The 25,169-nt window shown below is 38.6% G+C and overlaps 1 protein-coding gene across 1 annotated transcript; it reads left to right on the top strand.

Annotated features, from left to right (window-relative positions):
* The first annotated feature begins 817 nt into the window (after positions 1 to 817).
* shroom2b (shroom family member 2b) lies at positions 818 to 25,151 on the top strand. The gene is made up of 10 exons (XM_058401714.1): positions 818 to 1,582; positions 6,297 to 6,445; positions 17,577 to 17,705; positions 17,827 to 20,137; positions 20,672 to 20,754; positions 21,951 to 22,409; positions 22,849 to 23,334; positions 23,681 to 23,846; positions 24,349 to 24,621; positions 24,704 to 25,151. The coding sequence occupies exons 1-10, from the start codon at positions 1,364 to 1,366 to the stop codon at positions 24,974 to 24,976; spliced, it is 4,548 nt and encodes a 1,515-aa protein (XP_058257697.1). The 5' UTR covers positions 818 to 1,363; the 3' UTR covers positions 24,977 to 25,151.
* The last annotated feature ends 18 nt before the right edge of the window (positions 25,152 to 25,169 follow it).

Genomic DNA, 25,169 nt, shown 5'->3' with positions numbered 1-25,169 from the left:
CCAACTCAACATATTCTGGTGGACCGGTGGACTGGCTTCACTAAATTAACCCATGGAAATGTGTGTGTGTGTGTGTGAAAATGACACCCAAGGGCCACCGGGACCCTGACCAGGATAAAGCATTTAATGAAAAAAAGGAATTTGTTTATACAGATTTTGTTATTATTATTATTATTATTATTATTATTATTATTATTATTATTGCACAGTAAACAACAACACCAATAATAATTATAATAATAATTATACATTTAATACAATAATACAAGATTAAGGTACATGATAAATAAAATGAAAAAATAGAATAGACCCTGCTTCTGCTAGATTGTAGATTATATATTTTTTTATAATCTTTTGTAGCACACTCTTACTACTACAAGTAATATGTATTGATCATAATTCATTTTATATAACATTGTTATTATTTATTATTATTATTATTATTATTATTATTATTATTATTATTATTATTGTAGATGTTATTTACTGTGGTATAATAATAATAATAATAATAATAATAATAATAATAATAATAATAATAATAATACATTTAATCAAGATTATGGTACATATAAAATAAAATGAAAAAAATATATAGAATAGACCCTGCTTCTGCTGGATTTTAGATTTATATAACATTATTATTCTTATTAGTCTTATTATTATTATTATTAATTTCTTCTACTACTACTACTACTTCCACTATTGTAAACAAAAGTATAACGCTGTAGTAAATGTAATTGGCCAGCAGGGGGAGCATCACGCACCGGTTAGTGCATCACGCACCGCGGCTGCTCTTTTGAGTGCCTGAAGACGCACAACTTCACAGCAAGTGTCTGCTTCGCGAAATGAAATTTAGTTGTACACACATAACGTCTAACCTTCGTAGTGTAACAGTAATTCAGCGTTTATACAGCAGAGGATATTTCAGTGGGCTACTTAATGGTTCAACAGTGTCCAAAAGGACTGGAAGTTGGTGTGGATTCTTTCTCACTGGTTATATTCATTCGTTCTTCACGTCCTTTTACGCAGGAGAGAGGAATTTATTTGGACCATACGGATTCACCCTGACGGAGCGGATACTAAACTAACAACATCAACATAACAATGACAAACAGGTGTCTATAAAGGAGTGTGGGGATAATGCATGATGCCTAAATGACCTTTTAACATTTTTGACTTTTTAAAAAAAAGTCTTAGAGCTGAGTGCTTATTGGTGGTTAGTGGTTGTGATGTACTCTGTAAGGGACAGTTCTTCATTCAGTGTTAATTATCTGCCATAAAACATCATAGCCACAACATCTGCCCAGATGTATGAACAGGAACTCTGTCAGTATCTTCTCTATTTCTCTCCAAATGCACCATGGAAATTGTAGGTGCATGTCCAACATTTGGTGCTCCATCAGGAGAGCCTAGGTCTAAGACCATTAAAGATAGAGACACATGGACATCCATGGAGCAGCACGCTGGACCAGTTGAGGAGAAATGGCTGCTGGTGGATGTTATTCTCATTGGAGGAGCTCCATGGGGATTTACTTTGAGAGGCGGTCTGGAATACCAAGAACCACTGATTATTACAAAGGTACGGAATAATACCATCACAGTGAAATATTAAAAGTATTATAATATGATATCATGTCATTTGACAAGATATACACCATGGTATTTACGTGTAATTGAGTTCTGCTACATATACCTGGAAATGTGAGATGACTTTAACTATTCAAACATCCATGTACAAACCTGTGAAGGTTTCTTCTTACTGTGTTTAGAAATAACCATTCCTCTACAGGCATTTCCACTTCTTAAGTGGCATCTGTCAGATTCATTCGGTTTTTATGACATAATTTAAGCTACATATACCCTATATGTTACTTATAGTTACATACAGGTTGAATTGCATGCTTGTTTATGTGTTGAGGAGCACTAACCCCGCTCTCTGGCCTTGTCATACACATTCTCAATGTAATTTTAGTTAAAGTAACTTTACATAGATCCTCTTGTCTGAATGTGGTTAATTTTCAATAGCTTTGGCTATAAGCATGTGCCATGTGTTTATAGTAATGTACTAATACATTATATTTTTTATAGTACATTACAGTGGAACTTGCGAGGTGGATGCTCCACATAATCTAATACACCAGTTAAAATGTGCTGTATCTTAATTTGGAAGACATACACTCACCATCCACATTACTAGGAACATCTGTACATTTACATTCACAGAATGACTTACAATTTGTCTAACTTTTCATACAACTGAGCAATTGAGGGTTCAATTCAATTTATTTCAATTCAATTTATTTTGTATAGGCCCTTTTACAATGAACACTGTCTCAAAGCAGCTTTACAAAAGAAGAAAAACAGAGAAAGGGGAGGGGAAAAATAAATAAAAATAAAATAAAATAGGGTTAAGGACCTTGCTAAGGGGTCCAGCAGTGGCAGCTTGGTGGACCTGAGATTCGAGCTCACAACCTTCTGATCAGTAAGCCAACCTTAACCACTAAGCTACCACATCCCCTGTACACCTTTCATTCATGCAGTTATCTAATCAGCTGATCATGTGTCAGCAGAGCCAGCTCTAACAGATCAAGTGCCTCAGTTAGTGTCCACATCAGGCATCAGAATGAAGAAAAAGTGTGATGTCTGTGACTTTGATTGTGACAACGTGGACAAAAGGGCTGGTTTGAATATTTCATAATCTGTTGATCTCCTGGAATTTTCACATACAAGAGTCTGTAGAGTTTACACAGAATGGTGTAAAAAAACCAAAAACATTCTGTTCGACACTTCTGTGGTGAGAAGAGAGGCTAGAGGAAATTGTCCAGGTTGCCAGGAACGTATAAAATAATTCAACTTAAATAATCACTCTTTACAACCATGTGGAGCAGAAAAGCATCTCAGCATGAACAAAACCTTGAGGTGGATGGGCTACAACAGCAGAAGACCACATTCACTTCCACTCTTGTCAGCCAAGAACAAGGGCTATCATCGGCACAGATTGTTTTTCTAGCTTTTCTTGTCCACTTTTATGAGTGCCCTCAGATTATTGTTCTTGGCTGACAGGAGTCATACTTGATGTGGTTCCCTAATGGGTGCTAAGTGGGAATGTGTTTAGATCAGATCCACCCTGTTGTTTGAATATAGACCTGTACAGCTGTGCTTGGTATTTATATATATTTTTTTTCTTTGCGAAAAAGTCTCTTTGGTGGACGTTTGACAGAGAACATGGCCATGTGAAGAGTACCAGAAGCTGGCAAGGAATGTATATGATTTGTGGGATTCTGTGAAGACACACTGAATTATTTGCATCAGCCCGTTGTGAGGCCTGTCCACGCCTGAGGATAAATCTAGCTCTGGAACAGAAAATGTAACGGTAACTTTCTTGATGTAGCCCGAACAGCACTCCTTTTACAGCTGATTTCAGTGCTCATGGATATTTGACTGTGTGTGATGCAGTCTGCTTTGTATATAGTGAGTAGATCAGTGGTAATGTATAGGTCATGTTATGATCATAGAATTAGTCATGACATGAAGTACAAGTTTTTCAAAGCTGTAGGTGATACCAAAGGATTCACCAAGTCCATGTCTGGAGCAAGTGTTTGCAAATATACAGGCTGGTTGTAATTAAAATTCCTGAGATATTTTAGACTTTTCTGGAAATGTGTGCTTCCATATCCTGGAAAACTAAGATTTCAGTTTACTGCTACTTTTATTGCATATCGAGGTTTTTTTTTTTTTTAATTTGCATTCCTGGCATAGCTTTATTACGAAATGAAAAATATATATTTCGCAGTTTACTCATTGTCAAAACGAACAATAATGGTTGCATAATGTATGCTAAGAATTATCTCATCTGTTCTTCCTGACATGTCTGTTAAAACTCTTCCAGATGTCACACACTTCCTTCTTTAAAAGCGCTTCATCATGGTCAGGGTTTGCGGTGGAACATTGGGCACAAAGTGGGAATACATCCTGGATGATTTGCCAGTCTATCGCCAGCCTATATAGCGGACGTTCCCCCACACATTAAAAAAAAAAAAATTAGCATATTAGCATTGCCTGCTGTATGACAGGAATAAAATACTTCATAATGTGCTGTTAGGGCAAACTTAATTGTTGAGTATTTATATAGAGCACATGCCATTATGTTTCATAATCATTGGAGAATGATTGGAGTTAAAATGGTTTTTATTAACATTCAAATATGATGCGTTATGAGCCTTAATAACATGCCCAGATGTTTTTGCATCCATCAGAGGAACAAGAGCACATCCCTTTTTATACCATGAGTAATATATAGCTTTATATCAGTAGGTTAAAGACCTCTGGCCACAAAAACCCAGGAGATCATGCCGTGTGGAACATGGGCCACTGCTCAGGGTCGAGTTTCAGTGTGTTTAAATTTTAATCATTCCGCTCAGGTTGCATTTCTTTGTGTCTCAGGTAGGAAATATAACAAGCTGAGGATGAAAGCTGATGTTCACTGTCAGTCCTTTTGTGATATAAACTTAAAGAACTGTGAATTTGTTGTTGCCCTTTGTTCTCTTTCTTGTATGATGATACAGCAGTTCTGGCCTGGCATCCTCATCACTGTCATGTGCTAGAGTGTCTGTGTGTTTGTTTTTATTTTTTAGATAACTATGACAACTATGATGAGTGAGCGAAAAAGTGCTGTTATCATCACTGTGGTTAGGTTTAAATAAAGAGAGCAAATGTATCAGCAATGACCAGAGTTTCCACCAGACATCTCTGTTTTCTCTAACGAAAAAAAAAAGGGAAAAGGCATTATCAAATTAACCCTTATAGAGTTAACACTACTTTGGAGCCTTTATGGTCCCATTTTATTGAGAGTAACTTACTATTATTGCACAGTTTTTTGCATTACTTTATAAGTGTTGTTAAGAAATTATTCTTTTCAGTGCAAACTTTATTTTTACATTGTTGTAAGTTGTACACCGACCAGGCATAACATTATGGCCTAATATTGTGTTGGTCCCCCTTTTGCTGCCAAAACAGCCCTGACCCCCTTACCATGCACTGTGTATTCTGACACCTTTCTGTCAGAACCAGCATTAACTTCTTCAGCAATTTGAGCAACAGTAGCTCGTCTGTTGGATCGGATCACACGGGCCAGCCTTCAGTGCCCACGTGCATCAGTGAGCCTTGGCCGCCCATGACCCTGTTGCCGGTTCACCACTGTACCTTGCTTGGACCACATTTGATAGATACTGACCACTGCAAGCCTGGGAACACCCCACAACAGCTGCAGTTTTGGAGATGCTCTGATCCAGTGGTCTAGCCGTCACAATCTGGCCCTTGTCAAACTCGCTTAAATCCTTACGCTTGTCCATTTTTCCTGCTTCTAACACATCAACATTGAGAACAAAATGTTCACTTGCTGCCTAATATATCCCACCCACTAACAGGTGCCATAATGAGGAGATCATCAGTGTTATTCACTTCACCTGTCAGTGGTCATAATGTTATGTCTGGTCGGTGTCTATGATCACACCTAAAATCAAGAAAGAAGCAAAACATCAAATATTTATTTAACAAATGGGTGAAGTGGCTGCTTTAAAACACATACCAAATGTGTAGATGTCAATTAGTCTGTCAAATTCAGACTCTTAGGACGTGCAAATCGAAAGGTTTATAATTAAATTAGTCCAGTGACGCTGAACACTTTCAGAAATTCACTGGGTCTTTGATCAGTTCTGGAGGCATAAACCATAGTTTTGAGTTGTGAAGACATTCATTTCTAACAACAATATATTTTGGTTTTGTAGAACACTGGCAATTCAGTGTATTCTTCACCACAAATAATTAAGGTATAATGAAATTAGTTCCATCATACTTCACCCATTACACTGAGAAAATATTGGTTAGTGCAATGGTGTGAAGGCTGTGTTTGTTCTTTTCTGTGTAATAAACATATAATACACTTCATTAATAACTTGCATGAACATAAAACTAGGATAAAAAATCATATTATAATTATGGTGTTTACATTTGGCAGATGCCCTTATCCAGAGCAACTAAAATCGATCTCATTTTTATAGAACTGAGCAGCTGAGGATGAAGGGCCTTACTCAAGGACTCAGCAGTGGGTTGGTGGTTATGGGAGAATACATAAGCTTACGATCAGTAGTCCAATGTCTTAAACACTGAACCTCCACTACTTAACCTTGCTTCATCACTCAAGTTACACAGTTCAATTTACAGGGAATGACATGCCATCAGTATCAACAAGCTTTCTGTTGTGTGTGTGTGTGTGTGTGTGTGTGTGTATGCAGGTGGAGGAGGGAAGTCGAGCGGCATCAGCCCAGTTGCAGGTCGGTGATGAAATTGTCAGTATTAATGCAATTCCTCTGAGCGGCTACAGACAGGAGGCTATCTGCCTAGTGAAGAGCTCCTTCAAAACTCTGGCATTGGGGCTGAAACGGTAGGCCTTGATTTTTATACACTGTGACGCTGTGTATTGAGTCTTATACACAATCATACACGCTCATCTACTCATGTTTACAGTGTAGCTGGGACTAGGATATGGGGGAGCCCTATGTTTTTAATGGGTGTCAATTAGGACATAATAGAAATTTGATTAAAGAAATAGAAATAATATTGTAAACTCTGATATGTTACTGTTATTAAACAGCTCTGTCTGCTATTCCAATCTATTCCAATATTTGATCAATTCTGTAGTAACAACTTACACGGGGACTTTCATGGTGTATATTCAACATAAATTGATTTGAAAAATGTGTATATTTTTTGGACAGATAGATAGATAGGTAGGTAGGTAGGTAGGTAGGTAGTTAGGTAGATGGATGGATGGATGGATAGATAGATAGATAGATAGATAGATAGATAGATAGATAGATAGATAGACTTTATTGATTTCATGAGCTGTCACAGCAGCTTAGTCAGTTACAAAATTAAAAATTAAAATTTTTTAAATATATATAAATATATATATATATATATATATATATATATATATATATATATATATATATAGATTACAAATATTTGTAACCTTTGTGTTTGTATATATATATATATATATATATATATATATATACACACAAACACAAAGGTTACAAATATTTGTAGCTGCTATGCTAACTTGTTTTATAGATTAAAAATACCCCTTATATAGATGTGTGGGACCTGTTACATAAAGTGTGACCTGTTAATTCCACTAAAACCACTGTTAGCAGTGACAGATTTGCTGTTCTATAAGAGGAATAAAACACTTCAGAAATAAAAGACTTAAAAAGTGTATTCCTTACATATCTATTGACGTGCATCAGCACAAACATTTCTGTTCCTTGAAGCCGGTTTCTGGCTAAATGCTTTATAGAGCAACAAGCTCTGTGATTTTCACTCTTGGATTAAGATGGCATAAGAAAGCATAAAGAGTGCTTCCATTCATTTTTGTGTGTGCTCCTGAATAGTTAATGTTCTGAGATTCTGAGATTTTCTAGGCCAAAGTTTAAGCTGAGGTTAAAAAGCAAGCGGTGTTGCTGAAAACCAATCATTAGTGAGCCACAGTGGCCCAGCAGATTTTGTGTTTATCCAATGCAATTTGGAGTCTGTATTTAAATAGTATATGCAAGTGCCATTATGTGCGTCTACATTGCTATTACATCCCGAAATGAAAGGGAATCGTAACCGTGTTTTTCAAGAAACATTTATTTTAAAAAAGCTAGTCTGATGCTGAGACCTCGGAATGTCCAACTAGTGCTTGGTTTATAAAAAGCAGTGTAACCTTTAAGTTGTTTAGACCAGGAGTTCAAGCTACAGTGATGGAGGATGTCGGTTTTATGTGTTTCAGAATGAATTTACTGAATTATTCTTTCAATAATTATAATAATTATTTTAATAAAGTTATGCCGAGAGCCTACAGGTGAATAGGGTCATCTTTTATGTAAAATGATTAGCCTTGGCCTGCTGATATGCTGATATTTTGCTATTTTGTTATTCTTGTGTTCCTGTTTATTGCAATTTTTCTTGTCTATCTGTTATTTCAGACTGAGAACATGTTGTTTTTGACTTCCTATAGAACTGGGCTCAGTCTGGTTATTTCACTGCTGTCAATATATGAGACAGCCAGTTCCGGTTGTACACTCAGGCTTGCAAGAAAGTCTGGTCAGTACCTCGAGCAGGCAGATTATACTGTTATATAGCAAAGTGGAACAAAGGAGTCCTCATTATTCTGTTAGAGTGTATGCCATTGCACAAAAGAGGCCCAATAGGCTGCCATTGTCCACCATTGCCATGGCTTAGTCCCACTGGGCTTTGTGTGAGCCATCGTGAAACTGAGGACATCTGAGGTCCTGTGAGAAAACTAGCTTTTCTTAGGAAAACACCAGCGGTCTAATAAGAAGCTAAACTATATTGTAATAAAGAAGTTACTTGAAGCCTGAAACAGGAAGGTATGTATTAAACAGAAAATGGAAGGTTTATAAGTGTAAAAAGTGTATTTAAATTATTTTTAGTGTAATTTTATTTTGTTCTTTACCAGAATGAGCAGTTCTTCAGAAAATCATTGTAATATTATGCAGTGCCATTAGGAAAATCTTTGTTCTTAGTGTCTTTTAGTGACCACCATAGCATAATTACTGGTAACTTGATGACCAGTGTTACAGTGCATAGGACACTTGATATACAAGTTTGAAGACCGAATCCCTTCATGAACAAGTCCTTTGTTGCTGTATGGTTTGGGCCATCTAGTGGTAACAACTCTGTATGTTCAGAGGATGAAGTGGATCATTGAGCTGAGTTATCTTTTATATTAACAGTAAGATTAATGTTTGAATTACTTTCTTAAATGCAATGGGCTATTTGACCCCTATATAATTGTTTCTTTAATGAAAAACAGCAAAAATGAATAAATAAATTGAACAACATATACACTATATTGCCAAAAGTATTCACTCACCCATCCAAATAATCAGAATCAGGTGTTCCAATCACTTCCATGGCCACAGGTGTATAAAATCAAGCACCTAGGCATGCAGACTGTTTTTACAAACATTTGTGAAAGAATGGGTCGCTCTCAGGAGCTCAGTGAATTCCAGCGTGGAACTGTGATAGGATGCCACCTGTGCAACAAATCCAGTCGTGAAATTTCCTTGCTCCTAAATATTCCACAGTCAACTGTCAGCTGTATTATAAGAACATGGAAGTGTTTGGGAATGACAGCAACTCAGTCACGAAGTGGTAGGCCACGTAAACTGACGGAGCAGGGTCAGCGGATGCTGAGGCGCATAGTGCGAAGAGGTCCCAACTTTCTGCAGAGTCAATCGCTACAGACCTCCAAACTTCATGTGGCCTTCAGATTAGCTCAAGAACAGTGCGCAGAGAGCTTCATGGAATGGGTTTCCATGGCCGAGCAGCTGCATCCAAGCCATACATCACCAAGTGCAATGCAAAGCGTCGGATGCAGTGGTGTAAAGCACGCCGCCACTGGACTCTAGAGCAGTGGAGACGCGTTCTCTGGAGTGACGAATCGCGCTTCTCCATCTGGCAATCTGATGGACGAGTCTGGGTTTGGCGGTTGCCAGGAGAACGGTACTTGTCTGACTGCATTGTGCCAAGTGTAAAGTTTGGTGGAGGGGGGATTATGGTGTGGGGTTGTTTTTCAGGAGCTGGGCTTGGCCCCTTAGTTCCAGTGAAAGGAACTCTGAATGCTTCAGCATACCAAGACATTTTGGACAATTCCATGCTCCCAACTTTGTGGGAACAGTTTGGAGCTGGCCCCTTCCTCTTCCAACATGACTGTGCACCAGTGCACAAAGCAAGGTCCATAAAGACATGGATGACAGAGTCTGGTGTGGATGAACTTGACTGGCCTGCACAGATTCCTGACCTCAACCCGATAGAACACCTTTGGGATGAATTAGAGTGGAGACTGAGAGCCAGGCCTTCTCGTCCAACATCAGTGTGTGACCTCACAAATGTGCTCCTGGAAGAATGGTCAAAAATTCCCATAAACACACTCCTAAACCTTGTGGACAGCCTTCCCAGAAGAGTTGAAGCTGTTATAGCTGCAAAGGGTGGACCGATGTCATATTGAACCCTATGGATTAGGAACGGGATGTCACTTAAGTTCATATGCGAGTCAAGGCAGGTGAGCAAATACTTTTGGCAATATAGTGTACATATTATGAAAGTAATATAAACACACTGGGTAAACGCTTTATTCTTTTAATCACCACGATTTATATATGATGCAGGAGAGAATAACAAAAAAATCACAACTATATGTGCTTGATGATCATTTCATTGCAGAGTTAGTCCCTCCTTTCCTATTATAATAAGCTCTACTCTTCTGGGAAGGCTTTCTACTAGATTTTGAAGCATGGCTGTGAGGATTTGCTCATTCAGCCTGAAGAGTGTTAGTGAAGTTAGGCCCTGATGTCGGGTGTGGAGGCCTGCAGCACAATCGGCATTCCAGTTTATCACAAAGGTGTTCAGTGGGGTTGAGGTCAGGGCTCTAGGCAGGCCACTTGAGTTCTTCCACTCCAGTTGTCAGGTGAGGACCCAAATGCAGAACATAGTCAAAGTTCAAGTTTAGAGTCTTTATTGGAAAAGCAGGGTTAGGCAGAGTTGTTCAAAATAACAGCACAGTCCAGAGCATGAGGAGACAGAACAATAAGGGAGAGCAAACTGGTAAAACAGTTAATAGGATAATCCTTCAAAAATGACCTGGCAGTGATGAACCCCCACAGAATAATAATCCACAGGGAAAACAACCGAAAATAGCATCAACATCGTCAGTCAACAATAAATCCAACAGAAGTAATCCACCAAACAATCCACATCTTTATGGAGCTTGGGTTGGCCATAAAGACATTGTCATGCTGGAACATGTTTGGGTCACTTATTAAAGGGAAATAGCAATGCTACAGCATACGTGACATGGTCAGGTGTCCACAAATTTTGGCTATATATTGTATTAAAGTCAATTGTGTAGGGTATTGGGCACTCCTCTATGCAGAACATTTAAACAGTTTTATATCTGTATATACTTCATTTTCTTAGTTGTGGGTCATGAGCCCAGCAGTGGCTGAAATTTGAACTCACATTAATCCACTAGTACCACATCTTAACCACAAAGACCATGTGGGTTTTCTTGTGGGTTGGCAACTTCCCTCAGACTGAAGAAGCTGCTCGGATAAGTAGTGAAACATTTCGATCTAACTAAAAAGAAGTCCAGTTGACATGACTCAACTTCCAGATAACCGCACCTGGATGACTGAGAATCTTCACAGACATTTTAGGTTCTCCAGTTGGAAGATTATTAGCTAACATATATTATCCCTGGGTGTACATGAGTGTGTGAATGGTGTCCATTATGCACTGGTTTCCCATCCAGGGTGCGTTTCTGTCTTACACCTAGGTTTTTGGGGGTTATATTGAAGAGACACTGTGACCCTGATCAGGTCAGGATAAAGTACTTACTGAAAATGAATGAGAATGTAAATAGAAGCCTTAATTTTTGCTATACATTACAGCACAGTGGAATTCTTTACATATCCCAGCTTTGGGACTTGGGGCCAGAGTGCAGGGTCAGCTATGATACAGCACCCCTGGAGCAGAGAGGTTTAAGAGCCCAACTTGGCTCACCAACACCAAGCACACACACATTCACATCTAAGAGGCAGTTTAATGTAGCAAATGCACCTTCTGGCATGTTTTTCAGAGGTGCAAGGAAACCAAATTGACCCAGATGAACCCTGAGAGACCATGCAAACCTCATCCCAAACAATAACCCAAACTCAGGAGCGAACAGGGGAACAAAGGGGGTGTGGCAATGCTCCTCATTGTGCCTCCATTTCATTAACATGCCAAAAACTAATTCAAATATCATTGACTTTACACATAATGTTATTCATGCAATTATTGTTAATTATTTAATAACAAATGTAAATTTAATTTAGCCACATATATGAGCTAAGAGTATTACTATTTCATAGATATTAAAAAGACACAACAGCAGTCAAATATATCGAATTCTTAGAGTTTATAATAATTTACTATGCTTATTAACTTATTAGGCTTTCTAGTGATCTGGCTACTCATGCCTTTGCTCAGAATCCAATTATAACCTGCAAAGCTGGACAAACCTCAGCATGAGGGTAATCAGTGAAAACTCAAGGAGTAATCTTACATGGTGTATTCTTTAAACATCATATAATTCTCTCTATATCACATGAACCAAACTGGACTAACATTTTCCTCCTTTAATCTGCAGGAGTGTAAATGGAACAGGAATGTTCATTACTAACACAATCCCAGCATACCCCCCCCCCCCCCCCGTGTATTAGAGAAATGGTTGGTGCCATTGCCTAGGTGAGTGCACGGGATTGGCTGTTCTGTGTGAGCCCATTGTTTTGGTGGGGATTTTTTGGGAACAGAGTAATCCAGTAAAGGACACTAACTTCTTTTAAGCACGTCTCTATATACATTAAAGCCATCCTGTTTGGAGGAATTGATTGAATCATTCAACCGAGCAGGTATTTCATCACACTGACTACTATGCTTGATTTAATGGTAATGTTGTGAATATAAATAATATGTTTCGCAGTAATATGCAGACATAATTTATTTGTGCATTACTTTTAAATGCTTAGTGTATATTTTTGCACATGAGAAATGGGGATCAGTTTGAGGTTGTTTAGGGTTGTTTAATGTATAGAATATGGCATGACCTATAGTCAAAAGTATCAGTTATTATTATAGTGATGGCACTGGGTATTAACTGTTAATGATATTTAGAGTATATGGACAACACAGAAAGAAAAATGACTGTGTATGTAAACACCACCCAGTTACAGTACACTTCAGCTGTAGCAGGTTCTCTATTTTTAAAAAAATGTATCATAGCTAAAATTATTGCTCTTTAATAGTCTAGTACGTAGCGTGAAATGAAATGAGCATCACGTTTTTGTCGTTCCTCTCAGGCTGTCCCTAAATACTCATGTGGCACCTGTCACATCACGAGAGGAGTAGTGGAGATCACGGAGGATTTGAGACCCTGCAACATTCACACATTACAGAAGAGAGCTTTAAATCATTTCGTCCCACTTTTTTTAAAGTAGAACAGTCATAATTATTCCCTGTATGCTATCTATGAAATATCACTGGACTTACTGTGACATTCTGTCAGAACTTACTCTGTGAGCTACACACTTTCCTCCAAACCTCAGACGGACACGACCTCAGAGACATTCTTTCTCTGTCCGAATTTTCTGCACCTCCTACAGCAGACTTGTGCTAATCTTCTACTTTAGGTGATGGTGCAGTCTTCACATACACTTTTTCCACAGTCATTGTGATCCTAAAGTTTGCCAGAATGAATCATATATCCCCATACATATTTAGTTAGTTTCTCCAAAATGATTATATGGACTGGTAACAGTAATATCAGTAAAATGTGATTTTTTGATAAATCATGTATTGGGACAGTGAGGGCTATTAAAAGGAAGAGCTAAAATCTAATACCAATCAATGACTGAGCAACTATTGCATGTATACACTTTCATTTACATCTAAAAATGAAAGGTAAAGTTATGGTTCTGTCATATGTCCTTTAGCATAATGCGTACTTTTATTGGACAGTTTACTGTACCTGCAACTGTATTCCACATGCAGCTTCTCAGTATCTGATGTCGTGTTACAGATGTGTCACTGAAGCCATCTGTAAAATATCAGTCCAAAAGGAGATCAACAGCAGGGTCCAGTGTCTGGACTAGACAGAAATCACTTCTTCTCGTGACAGCCTCACTACTTCTACCTTTGTTTTAACATTCTGATGCGGATGTCAAAAATAAAATTTGATGTCCTTTTTATGATTGAAAGACATAGAGGCTTATCAATAATAGTCTGTCTATGCCTATATCAGTTACCTGTGTGAACAGATCTTAAATTTTCAGCATTTTTTTTATCAGTTTTGCCATAATATTCAATTTAATTCAATTCAATTTTATTTAAATAGCGCTTTTAACAGTGGACATTGTCTCAAAGCAGCTTTACAGAACATGCAAAACATAGTACAAAAGTCCTAGATTTTAGACAAAATCATCCCAAGTGAGCAAGCCTGAGGCGACTGTGGCAAGGAAAGATAGTAAGAGGAAGAAACTTTGAGAGGAACCAGACTCAAAATGGAACCCATCATCATTTTGGTGACACTGGAGAGTGTGATTATAAATTATTATAAACACCAGAGAGTGTGATTGTGAACAGTGTCCTTTCTCTCTCTATATATAAAACATATATCACTGTTTTTATCACATATTTACCACTATTATACCTGCTCCTTAATTAACCCCTGCTTACAAGCCCAATGCTAATGACTGAGACTTAAGGAGGGCATTTGAAAGTCTCTTAGAGATACAAGTTAAAGCACATATCTGATACTGAGAAGTGAGTATGTTCAGTGGGGTCTGCCAGGATTGGATGTGCCCTCTCGCCAGTGAGCCGTGTTTTGATTATGCCAGCATTTTTTTGTTTGCTGTCTCTGTAGTTCTATTCAGCAAATTGTCCAGCCTCATGTCTGCTCTGTGTCCCACACACAGGCTGCTGAGGCTACCGAATAACTAAACGATGACTCAGTTAATGATGAATTTAACAAGCCACAGTGACATCTGAAGGGTTTTCCCACACTGTAACACGATTGTTTTAAGGATGTGTCCCTGTGTACCCATGTAGGAAGCTTATTATTTAGTTAATGAACAGCTTGTAACACTCAGAAGAGCGACCCGTGTAGCACTAACATAGTTTATCAGTCATTAGCCAACCAGAGAAGCAGATTATAGCACTTGTTATGACTGAACACCCTCTGTTGCTAAAGCTAAATCTCTAGCATAATCTCCCTATTGACCAGGACACACACACACACACCATCAGTTGCCCACTCAAAGTTTGTAGATGGTGTGTGTGTGTATGTGTGCATGTGTAGGTGGGAGTAGGGGGTAGGGGTTGATTGTCTATTGGTCAGCCTACATTTGACTTGTTGTCCTGAGTGTTGGGAGTTGCTGGTGGGAATGCTGTAAGATTCTCAGCTCCAGAAAGATCCAGTGTTCATGTGACTCTTCTAAAGGTTTAAAGTATTATAGGAGGCAAGAAGAATAGAACTTTTGTCTAGAGCTAAATGAGCACATCTTTATTTGCAGGACAGGAACATGAAGGAATAGCAATATTTTTATGCAATAACTATTTGGTAAGTGAGATTTTTTTTTTGTAAGTCATTAACAGTACTTAGACTTTGATTCCATTGTAGGTACCTTATTATTATGTCTGAGTTTATGCTGTTGATGTAAATTTGACATTGCTTCATGTTTTGGGATGTATGCTAATACATCAGAGCTGTATCTGTTTAGATAAACCAGGTCTTATAATATATTTTAATATATATTTTCCTTTTGCCAATTATATTTGTCAGTCACATAAAAATAACTAGCATAGAGACTTTTATCTTTTCACATCTTCCAGCTGTCTGTTTGTTATTTTGTCCTGATTGAAAACTATCTAGATATCTGGAAGAACGGTGCTCGATATCACATAGTTAAGCGTTTACACTCTTCACAGTTTTGATAAAAAAATTCTTTTCTCCTCAAGTAGTGAATAACAGTGCTTTTTAGATTCATGGCATGTCCTTGTTCATGGAAACCTGCAAACAAGGATATGTTCCTGTATAATAACATAATTTTTTCAGCCATTTAGACCATCACAAGACGTGCGTTTTTGTGATTCTTCCGCTGCAAGCACTCACCCCGAAGCAGAACGAATTACTATCCCCAGTACAATGAATGTCTTGTATGAATGTATCAGTAAGATGTTCTGCCTTTCCCCACAAACTTGGGGCTAGAAATAACACGACAAGATCTGATCACATTGCTCGACACACAGAACCAGCTTTCACTTGATGTACCATGGTTTGGTGGAAGGTGGTTCTCTGGACTGCTCACAGGCTAAAAAAATAGCTTTTACACTCAGCAGTGTACCAGAAATCCTGGAAAAGTAAAAAAACAGGGAATTAACAGTTGATTTGAACACTGATAGTCAAAATGTTTCACTGCCCTTGTTCTCTGCCTAGTACACTTACTTGTATACTAATTTTTCCCCGAAAATGAGTCAGTATGGTAGAATCCTGAAAAACACTTTCATTTTCTTCTGGAAAACACCTTAATTTTTTAGCGACGCTTAGTTTCATAAGGTCATACCTTATGTGGAGAATTTTGAAATTTACACTTACATGAGCAGTTTCTCTTCCCCTATGCTGCACAGGAAGATTAAATGGTGGATTTTAACGCAAACAATGCCTGCAGAAAGTGACATACACATGGCCAGGAACTTTCTAACGAAGATTGTGCAGAGTTCTATGAGGTATTTTGTGATATTTGGCCCCTCCCTAGTTCATCCTTGAATCCCAAGTTGCACGAGCCTCTACTATGTAGTGTAGTGTCCTTTTATACTCCACCATCAACTTTACCGCCATGTGATGTAGCTGTACTGTTTATGTGCAAGCGACCGGTTACTCCAATTCTCAAGCTGCCATTTGTGTTGTTTTTTCTTGATAAGTAACCATCTATGCAGTATTATTTGTATTATTTAATAAATTGATTAAATAGGCACTGCTGCATTGTGTGTGGTCGATGATTCTGTCTAATATTGTGTTGTATTTTGTTCATATCTTGCATGCTTCTCAGGAAGAGTCGGGTCAAAGGGTATGTGTGGTGCAAATCAGTAAAGATTTACAGAATTGTCTTGTTATATAAACACTCAGGCATGCATATTCAGGGAATCAGCTGCCTTACTGGTTTATTGGGAATGGGATTCTTGGTAGTGCCAGAGCTTACTGTTGAGTGAAAAAAAATAATTAAATGAATAACTGTGCCTTCAAATTTATATACAAAACATAATTCAGTATTCATGTAATGGTATTTTCTAACAGGAATTACAAGTACAAGTATCACAAGTATCTGTCTAAACATTATAGCAGTTGACTGAGAAATTAATAAACTAGCTCAAGAATATTTAGAATACATTATTTAGACCTTAAATAATATAATATAATATAATATAATATAATATAATATAATATAATATAATATAATATAATATAATATAATATAATATAATATAATATAATATAATATAATATAATATAATATAATATAATATAATATAATATAATATAGGGCAGCACGCTGGCTTACTAGTTAGCACTGTTGCCTCACAGCAAGAAGGTCCTGGGTCCGAATCCCGGGTTCGAACTGGCAGGGGCCTTTCTGTGTGGAGTTTACATGTTCTTTCTTACAGCAAGAGAATGGAACAAAAATATATTACAGTGTTTTGAGACACCATTACTAAGAGTAAAAGCCCATGATTCCTAAACAAAATGGAGTAGAAGAAAAACATTATTTTGTTTTATTGTTTTGACTTAGAAAGGCATGTTTAAAACCAAGCTTACTTGTCTTATTAATTTTATCATTTCACATTGAGGGTATGGCAACTTTTGCACTCCAATGTATCTATTAAAGCACTCTTGTCTGCTTACCCTTTAGGAAGAATGAACCTTTATGCAGACCTCACTCTTGGCATTCTTCCAAAGTCTCTGAGAATTCCACAGAAGCTCATGAGACTGAAGATACTACTGTGCTTGAACCCGTGTGGCAGACAAAGTGTGATGCAAGGTGAGGTTACAGAAATTTTCATCAAAACCCCATTGTGTTCTGTTTCACTGTAGCCCTTTTAATTTAACAATGTATTGAATTGTCCCTCATAAAGTTGCAATATTCCTGTCTGCTATTTCAGTTCATCCTCAAATGACTTCTGGAGCCAGACAAATCTGCAGCAAGTGTCATGCCAGTTCAGCTCAGTGGGCAACATGGAACTTCTAGAGCACTCCTCCAACACACATCACATTGGAGCAGATAATTTAGCAACCGCAAGGGCTGGCGAGAAACATAACTCTGGATATAGAGCATTTTCTTCTTGCACACCTGAACAGCGTTTGTCAGAAAGTGCTGCTGCATCAGAGTGCATGTTTTATCAGGGCAGCCAAAGGGAACACCGCAAGTACCTACAGATTCCTGTGAGCAATGAAAGTTGTATAAGCCCGAAGATCGAGGACCAGGCTGGCTCCAGATTCTTCTCCTCTGGGAGGTTGAATATTAACCCTGTGTGGCATGTTCCAGAGATGTCTTCAGCGGCTTACTCACCACCTCCACCAGCTTCACCTTTACGCAATGACAGTTTCACGACAACTAAAGTGCATGAAAAGGGATTAGGCATCCCGTACTCGCATGGACACCCTGCACATTCCCAACAGAAATCCCATATTCGAGTTACAGACAGGCCGGCTGATGCTTATCATTTTAGTCAACAAGGACTCCAATCACAACACAGCTACAACCCGACATCTCAGAAAGATCTTCTTCAAGTACACCTATCAGCTGAGGACTACTGCCCAAATGAGTTGAATACCACAAAGCTTTATTCCTTATCTAGTACTGATGTAAGACAAGGCCAGAACCCTTTTGCTTCTCAGCCTCAACATCAACGGCAGCGTAGTGATGAGAGTCCTTTCTACCTTTATCCCAAGAACAGGTTTGCACCCAGGATGCAGACTGAGGGCATCTACTACCACAGCCTGCAGAATCTTCCCACTAATGTGGGTTTCCAGAAGCAAACTGGAAGTGGAACAGGGTCTCTGTCTAGCACAGCTCTTGACAACAACTCTGATAGAATGGCTAATTATCGCTACTATTGCATTACTTCTGATGAGCCCACACAGGAGATCTCCGATAGAGGTGGAGAGTATAAATGGAGGCCACAATCAGAGCCAACTCATGCTGGCTGTGACAGGAACCCAGCAAATTATCAAAGAACCATAAAATTAAAGTATCCTCTAACTTCCCTGCAGGCATCTGAGAACAAAAGCTATAAACACACAGTCAGTCCTCCAAAATTAGAAGCTTCAGGTCCAGCAACACTGAAGTCTAACTCTGGGAAAAAAGAGAAGGAAAATCCATGGAGGAAGGATGGAACAATTTCTGAGAACCAACACAGCAACAACATAATGAACCAACAGGCAGAGCAGAGATCTTTTACCAGAGAACACAAAGATACCCAAAATGGCCATTGGATCTCCAAGAATGGAAAAAACATCTGCCCTCAGAAGACCCCATTGTTACATTCTTTAGCTCAGGAGAACAGGATTTTGGCTGAGAGTCCACCAATCACAACAAAAGGATGCATACTGCAAGAAAAACCTGATCCAGCAAGCAGCAAGCAAGCAAGACGAAGTGACCGTTATGCCACTATTTTGCTCAATGAGATCCAAGAAAAGAGAGCTCAGCTGCAAAAGAGCCGGAGTGCAGCTACCTTAAATTGTCCAGGAGAATTTGAGGAGGACCTCGGGGTCTGGAAATCCACAGAGACATCAACATCCTCATCAGATGGATCTTTCACAAGCACTTACAAGGACCACCTGAAAGAGGCACAAGCCAGGGTTCTACAGGCCACATCATTTAAAAGGAGAGATCTGGAGCTTCCTGGGAATGAAACATTTCATGGTCAGAAATCAGAGTCTACCAATGGCCATGTCTCCCGCATTGGAAGTAGAAAACGTTTTCCCCTGGACAAAAGAGTTCATTCTTTCTCAGAGCCTGACAAGATTAATGAAGTAGGTGTAGAAGAAAAAACCTCAGAACAAGCAACTCTTGGCTCCTTTGTAGATAGATTTAAGTTCTTTGAAGGAGCTTCTAGACCAACATTTTCCAAACCCATCCCAAAGAATTCCCAACTCAACCCCAGTGAAAGCGTCACTGGAGGAAAAAACAGGTTTACATTGCATGTGGATGAAACTGAGATAAAGTCTGCAAAGAAACAGCAGTTCAGTTCGAACAAATATTACACCACAGCTGAGGAGCAGCAGCGACTGGGTACTTTTGCAGAGTATGAGGCAACATGGAACTTGCAGAGGAAGACAATAGGAGGAAGAACATCCAGCAGATGTCACTCTGCAGAGAACATTTTGGATTCAGGGATAGAAAAAGGCAACAGCACAGTCTGCATCCATGAAAGGTCTAGGTCCTCTCCTTCGGCAGACTTTCATGGGGAAGTAAGTCTTTTATTTTTGAGACATCCATGGATGTCAGTTACTGGGCCTGTTAGTGGTCTACATTTTGCTGTTTCTTCTCTGCCTTGATTTAGTCTTAATTTTGGTATATAAAGTTAACATCATGTATATTACTGCAGTCATCTTTAATACAAAAAATGGTCCAAATCCCCATTCCATTATTCATATTGCAGGCTTTTTTAAAAGTTGAGTTTCTTTTTTGCATAATGAAATGAATCATTGTACTGCTGCCATTCTGGTTGATGAAAAGATTATAATGATTGAATTGCCACTTTAACTGAAGAGCTGTTATGCAGTAAAAGGGAACCATTGTTATAATAATACAATACATTTTCAATGATTATGCTTTGGTATCAGGGGTCAATTCTACACTTTACATTTTTCGAATGATCAAATTGTTGCTTTCTTTGCTGTAAAGTAGTTTAGAAATCATGATCCACAATACTGTTCTGATTAAGGGCTCAGGGTGTGTAAACTTGTAAAAATGTCAACTGATGTTTCCTATTTTCCCCCCAGAAAATCAGTCTGTCAGCAGAGAAGCCTTTGGCAGCAACTAATCCAGAAAACACACTCGACCCGGAGAAAATTCATAGCCACAGGTTAGAATTTTTCTGTCCAAATCCTAGAATACCTGGCTTTCTAGCTACTTTATCTCCTTCAAGATCACCATAGGTTTAGAAAAATATTAACAAGGGACAGCACTGTCTAAATGATTAAATGCAAGTGTAACATGAAACTGAGACTTTGGGACTGATCGAAAGTCCAATTTTAAATCCAGCTGAAATAAATGTTGTAAGTAAGCCAGTCCAGTCAGTGGATTGGACAATCATTAACATAGCTAGTCTTAAGTTGGCAAGCTAGCAAGCAAAAAGCTAAATGTTCTGCTAGAAGAGTGGTACTATTATGCTAACTGCAGTGTGCCTAGACATATACAAGTAGTCAACAGAGTGCATAATCCATTTATATATAGCTAAAGAGATTAAATAATCATAATAGTCAAGCTAATATGACTAGGCGAAAATAGCCTATAGCATTCCTCCTTATAGCTCCCAAAACTCTTAGATAGCATTAAAGGTTTTTCTTTTCTTCTCTTGTTTTAAAGTAGATTCATATTGGTCAAAGGAGAAAATGGTGTCCCTTGGCCAGAGTAGGCTTGAGGTATCCCTGTGTAGGATAAGTGGTACAGAAAATGTAATAATAATAATAATAATAATAATAAATAATAAATATTTCTTTTGTTAAAGTATTCATCAAAAACTTTATTCAGTAACTACTGTTCATATATAATTATTTAGCAATTACTATGAATTATTCAGTAACTATAGCAAAACTAATTTTAAAAAAAAGTATGTGTTTGAGCACTAAGTAACGTATAATGTTTGGGAGTCCCAGTGGATTAAAGAAGCTTTAGTATCTTCTCCTCTGTTCTGTATGGCCACAGTCACTGTAATGTAGATTCCTGGTTGAACAGGAGACTAGCAAACTTGAGGTAGTGACTGGTGGAAAGTGTGTCAGTTTAGCCAGATGAAGCTGCTTGGGTTACCAGTGATAGAGACTTGTTGGCTCCACCCAGACGGCACTGTAAACTGACTCCATTCTATAGAAAAGGATGTTTAAAAAAAAAAAAAACCCAAACAATCAACTAAACAAAAAAACTATAGATGATGACTGATTTACAATGAAAGCCAGAACTGGGTATTATTATAATGCAAAAAATGTAATGGTTGAGGTCTGATTGTGCATTTATATTGGTGTATGTGTGTGTGTGTGTGTGTGTGTGTATGTGTTGTCACAGTACATCTGAAAAACGTCAGAACCAACTCAACATTTCCGAACCTCTGGAGTTCATCAGAAGGAATGATCTGGAACACAAAGACTCGACACAGCCTCTCCATTCCACCCACACCACAAAAGGATCTTGCCCAGCATCTTCCCACCCTCATGATCTCCGTTTTCAAGACTCAGTAGCTGAGCTTTCATCCAGCAATAAAGGCAGTGCAACACAAAAGCCTAGTGGCCACAATGAGAACGAATTCACGCAGCCAGAAACCATATCCTCGTCCTCTCTGAGTGACTCCCTGCATAATGGCGACCCACCATCTACTCCTTCACCAACACCCAAATTCCCGTTCCCTCATTGCGGTGCTGAAGTGACCACACCCTCAAAATATGGGTATTCACACGGGTCTTCAGTTTTACCCCAGAAGCTTACCGATGAACTTCTTGCCAGCATGCAGCTTTCAGATATTCCCAGGTGACCACTTGGAAGTTTAATCAGAATTCTCATAAGTTTTACTCCCTGCAGATTAGTCTGCTTTATTTAAAATGTTTACCTTAGTGAACCTTAGGTACATTGCGTACTTAAGAACAACTTGATTATTTTCTAATAACCGAATTTCACTAAGAATGTTATTCCTATTAGCAATTTGAGAAAAATTTTATTTGACAGTAATTTGTAATTGAATTTTGTGTAAAGTCCATGAAACAAGTTAGTTCTTGTTATCACTTGTACACTATAGCATTATATCATTGAATTACAGCAGGCACTACTCTACACTACTGAACAAATGAATCAGATCAATAATATTTAAGAGTAGTCCTGAGGCATAATATTACATAATATTAGACTTTTTTTTATGTTATCTATGACATGTTGCTATTTTGCCTAACAAGCTATCTGTCTCCCAATGTAGTAACCTGATGGACAGCACAACAGAGCCCGTGTCTGCTGGGAAAAACATCCCTATGAGGACTGTCCATGCAGAAGGCAGCTCTGATCCAGAAACTAAGAATTATCTGGTTCCCAGTGAGTCACCTGGTGGTACCGATAAAGGGTTTACAAACCAGCTGAACCTATCATGCTCTCCAGAGCAGCCTTCTTCCCTTTTCCAGGCCATGCAGTTCATTTCTTCCGACGTCCAGAAGCCGGACAGTACCGAGACAGCGACGCTGAGTGCAGCTCCCATTGGCCTCTCTGAGGAGGATGAGAAAAGAGAAGAGTTAGCTAGAGATATCATGGGAATGGATAAGAGTCTGGTAGACATTTTGGATCAGAGTAAGATGAAGACCACTATGGACCTGATGGAAGGGATCTACCCTCAGGGAGAACAGCTTCTAGAGGGTCTACAGCAGAGGAGAAAATCAACTTCAAAGCAATCTCCTAAAAGCACACAGGAGAAGTGAGTAGCTGCTGTGTTTCCTGTTCTATGCTACACTCAAACTCAAGATGTCTGAATGACTAGGGCTAATGTGGTGTACTGAAGATTAGTTTGTGGATTTAGGTGTGCTCCTTTCTGGATCAAGAAGAAAAACACTGTCCTCTGCTGGTGTAATGCTATTACTAATGCGGTATTTTATATATTAACATTTTTTGAGCTGTTACAACTTTCTGTTGGCATGAATCACAGCAACAGACGACTTATACTGCAATCTTATTGTCTGTCTCGGTGTATTAGGATTTGTTCTTTCTATTTGAATTTTCTTCACATATAACCCCAATGACCAATTATATATTTTGATGTACAGAGGCGACAACAAAATGGCCGCTTCTGCCTCCCTAGCGACGAGTTCTTCATACTACAACACATCAGCTCCTAAGGCCGAGCTCCTGATTAAGATGAAGGACATGCAAGAACAGATGAAGGAACAGGGCTCTGAAGATGAACTTGAATATGATCTGTCCAGTAAAAAGGTATAGCCGCCTCACTGCAGCTTTTAACACATAGTCACAGTATACAGATTGATGCAATTTTTCACTTATTTGTAGTCACTCTGCCAAGTTTGGTTTGATTTCTGATCTTCACCTCTCTCATTTTGCTCTCAAGATACAAAGCTACTATAGTTAAAACCCAATTTTACTACAATTCTGTATGATATATATATATGTACTTTTTACATTAACTTTTATTAAAATAATTTGAAACTTTTTCCCAAAGTTTAAGGCTAAGGGATAAAATGATTCAAGTTACCCTGTAAATTTTTTTTTGAAAGTTTTATAAAATGACAGTAAGTCACAAAAAAACCACCAAGTCTGTGAAATCGCTGTTATAGAGAAATTGTGTTGAATTAAACAGACATGTTAGCTACACTACTCTTGCTGCTGCAGTGCAAAACCAGCTCTCACATTTATTTATATTAGCCATCTTATGTATGATGCTCACATGAAGTCATGTATATGTTGTCTGTTCCTGCAGCAGGAACTGATTGACAGTCTGAGCAGGAAGCTGCAGGTACTACGTGAGGCCAGAGAGAGTCTTCTGGAGGACATGCAGGACAACAACAGTCTGGGTGAAGAAGTGGAGGCCACAGTGCAGGCCATTTGCAGGCCTAATGAGCTGGACAAGTTCCGCATGTTTGTCGGAGACCTGGACAAAGTGGTCAGCCTGCTGCTCTCACTGTCAGGGAGACTGGCACGTGTGGAAAATGCACTCAATAACCTGGAGGAGGGTGTTTCAGCCGAGGAGAAGGTAAGGTGTTTTCAAAATCATATCAAATCTTAATATTTCTTGGTAAATGGTATACACAGCACTATTTTATCTCTGTATACAGCACACATTAACGGAAAAACGGAAGCTGCTGATCCGCCAGCATGAAGATGCCAAGGAGTTGAAGGAGAACCTGGACCGAAGGGAGGGTCTGGTCTACGAAATCCTGGCCAGCTACCTGAGCGAGGAGTGCCTCGCTGACTACCAGCACTTTGTGAAGATGAAGTCGGCTCTCATCATTGAGCAGAGGAAGCTTGAGGACCGGATAAAATTGGGAGAGGAGCAGCTCAAGTGTCTGAAGGACAGCCTGCCTCTGGAGCAGAGACTGGGCTACTGAACTTAATTTAACTTAATTTATTTTGAAAGGTGACAGATTGGCATCTTTAACGCTTCTTGACCATTCTATAATTACGCAAGTGATCTAGTAATCTGTGAGGAATTTACTCATGTGAATGAAATCAGATTAAGCTGAGTTGTTAGTTGGCATATATGTATATATATATATATATATATATATATATATATATATA

This window comes from Hemibagrus wyckioides, linkage group LG10, assembly GCF_019097595.1.
Source record: "Hemibagrus wyckioides isolate EC202008001 linkage group LG10, SWU_Hwy_1.0, whole genome shotgun sequence".
In the NCBI taxonomy this organism is placed as follows: Eukaryota; Metazoa; Chordata; class Actinopteri; order Siluriformes; family Bagridae; genus Hemibagrus; species Hemibagrus wyckioides.
This window is presented reverse-complemented; position numbering and strand designations above follow the sequence as displayed.

What these genes read in the sequence shown, in the direction of transcription:
- shroom2b (XM_058401714.1), top strand. Translation starts at nt 1,364, where the DNA reads ATGGAAATTGTAGGTGCATGTCCAACATTTGGTGCTCCATCAGGAGAG. An exon ending in GAGAAAATTCATAGCCACAG is followed by an intron (nt 20,755 to 21,950) that starts GTTAGAATTTTT and finishes GTGTTGTCACAG; the next exon opens with TACATCTGAAAAACGTCAGA. An exon ending in GTGTTTCAGCCGAGGAGAAG is followed by an intron (nt 24,622 to 24,703) that starts GTAAGGTGTTTT and finishes CTCTGTATACAG; the next exon opens with CACACATTAACGGAAAAACG.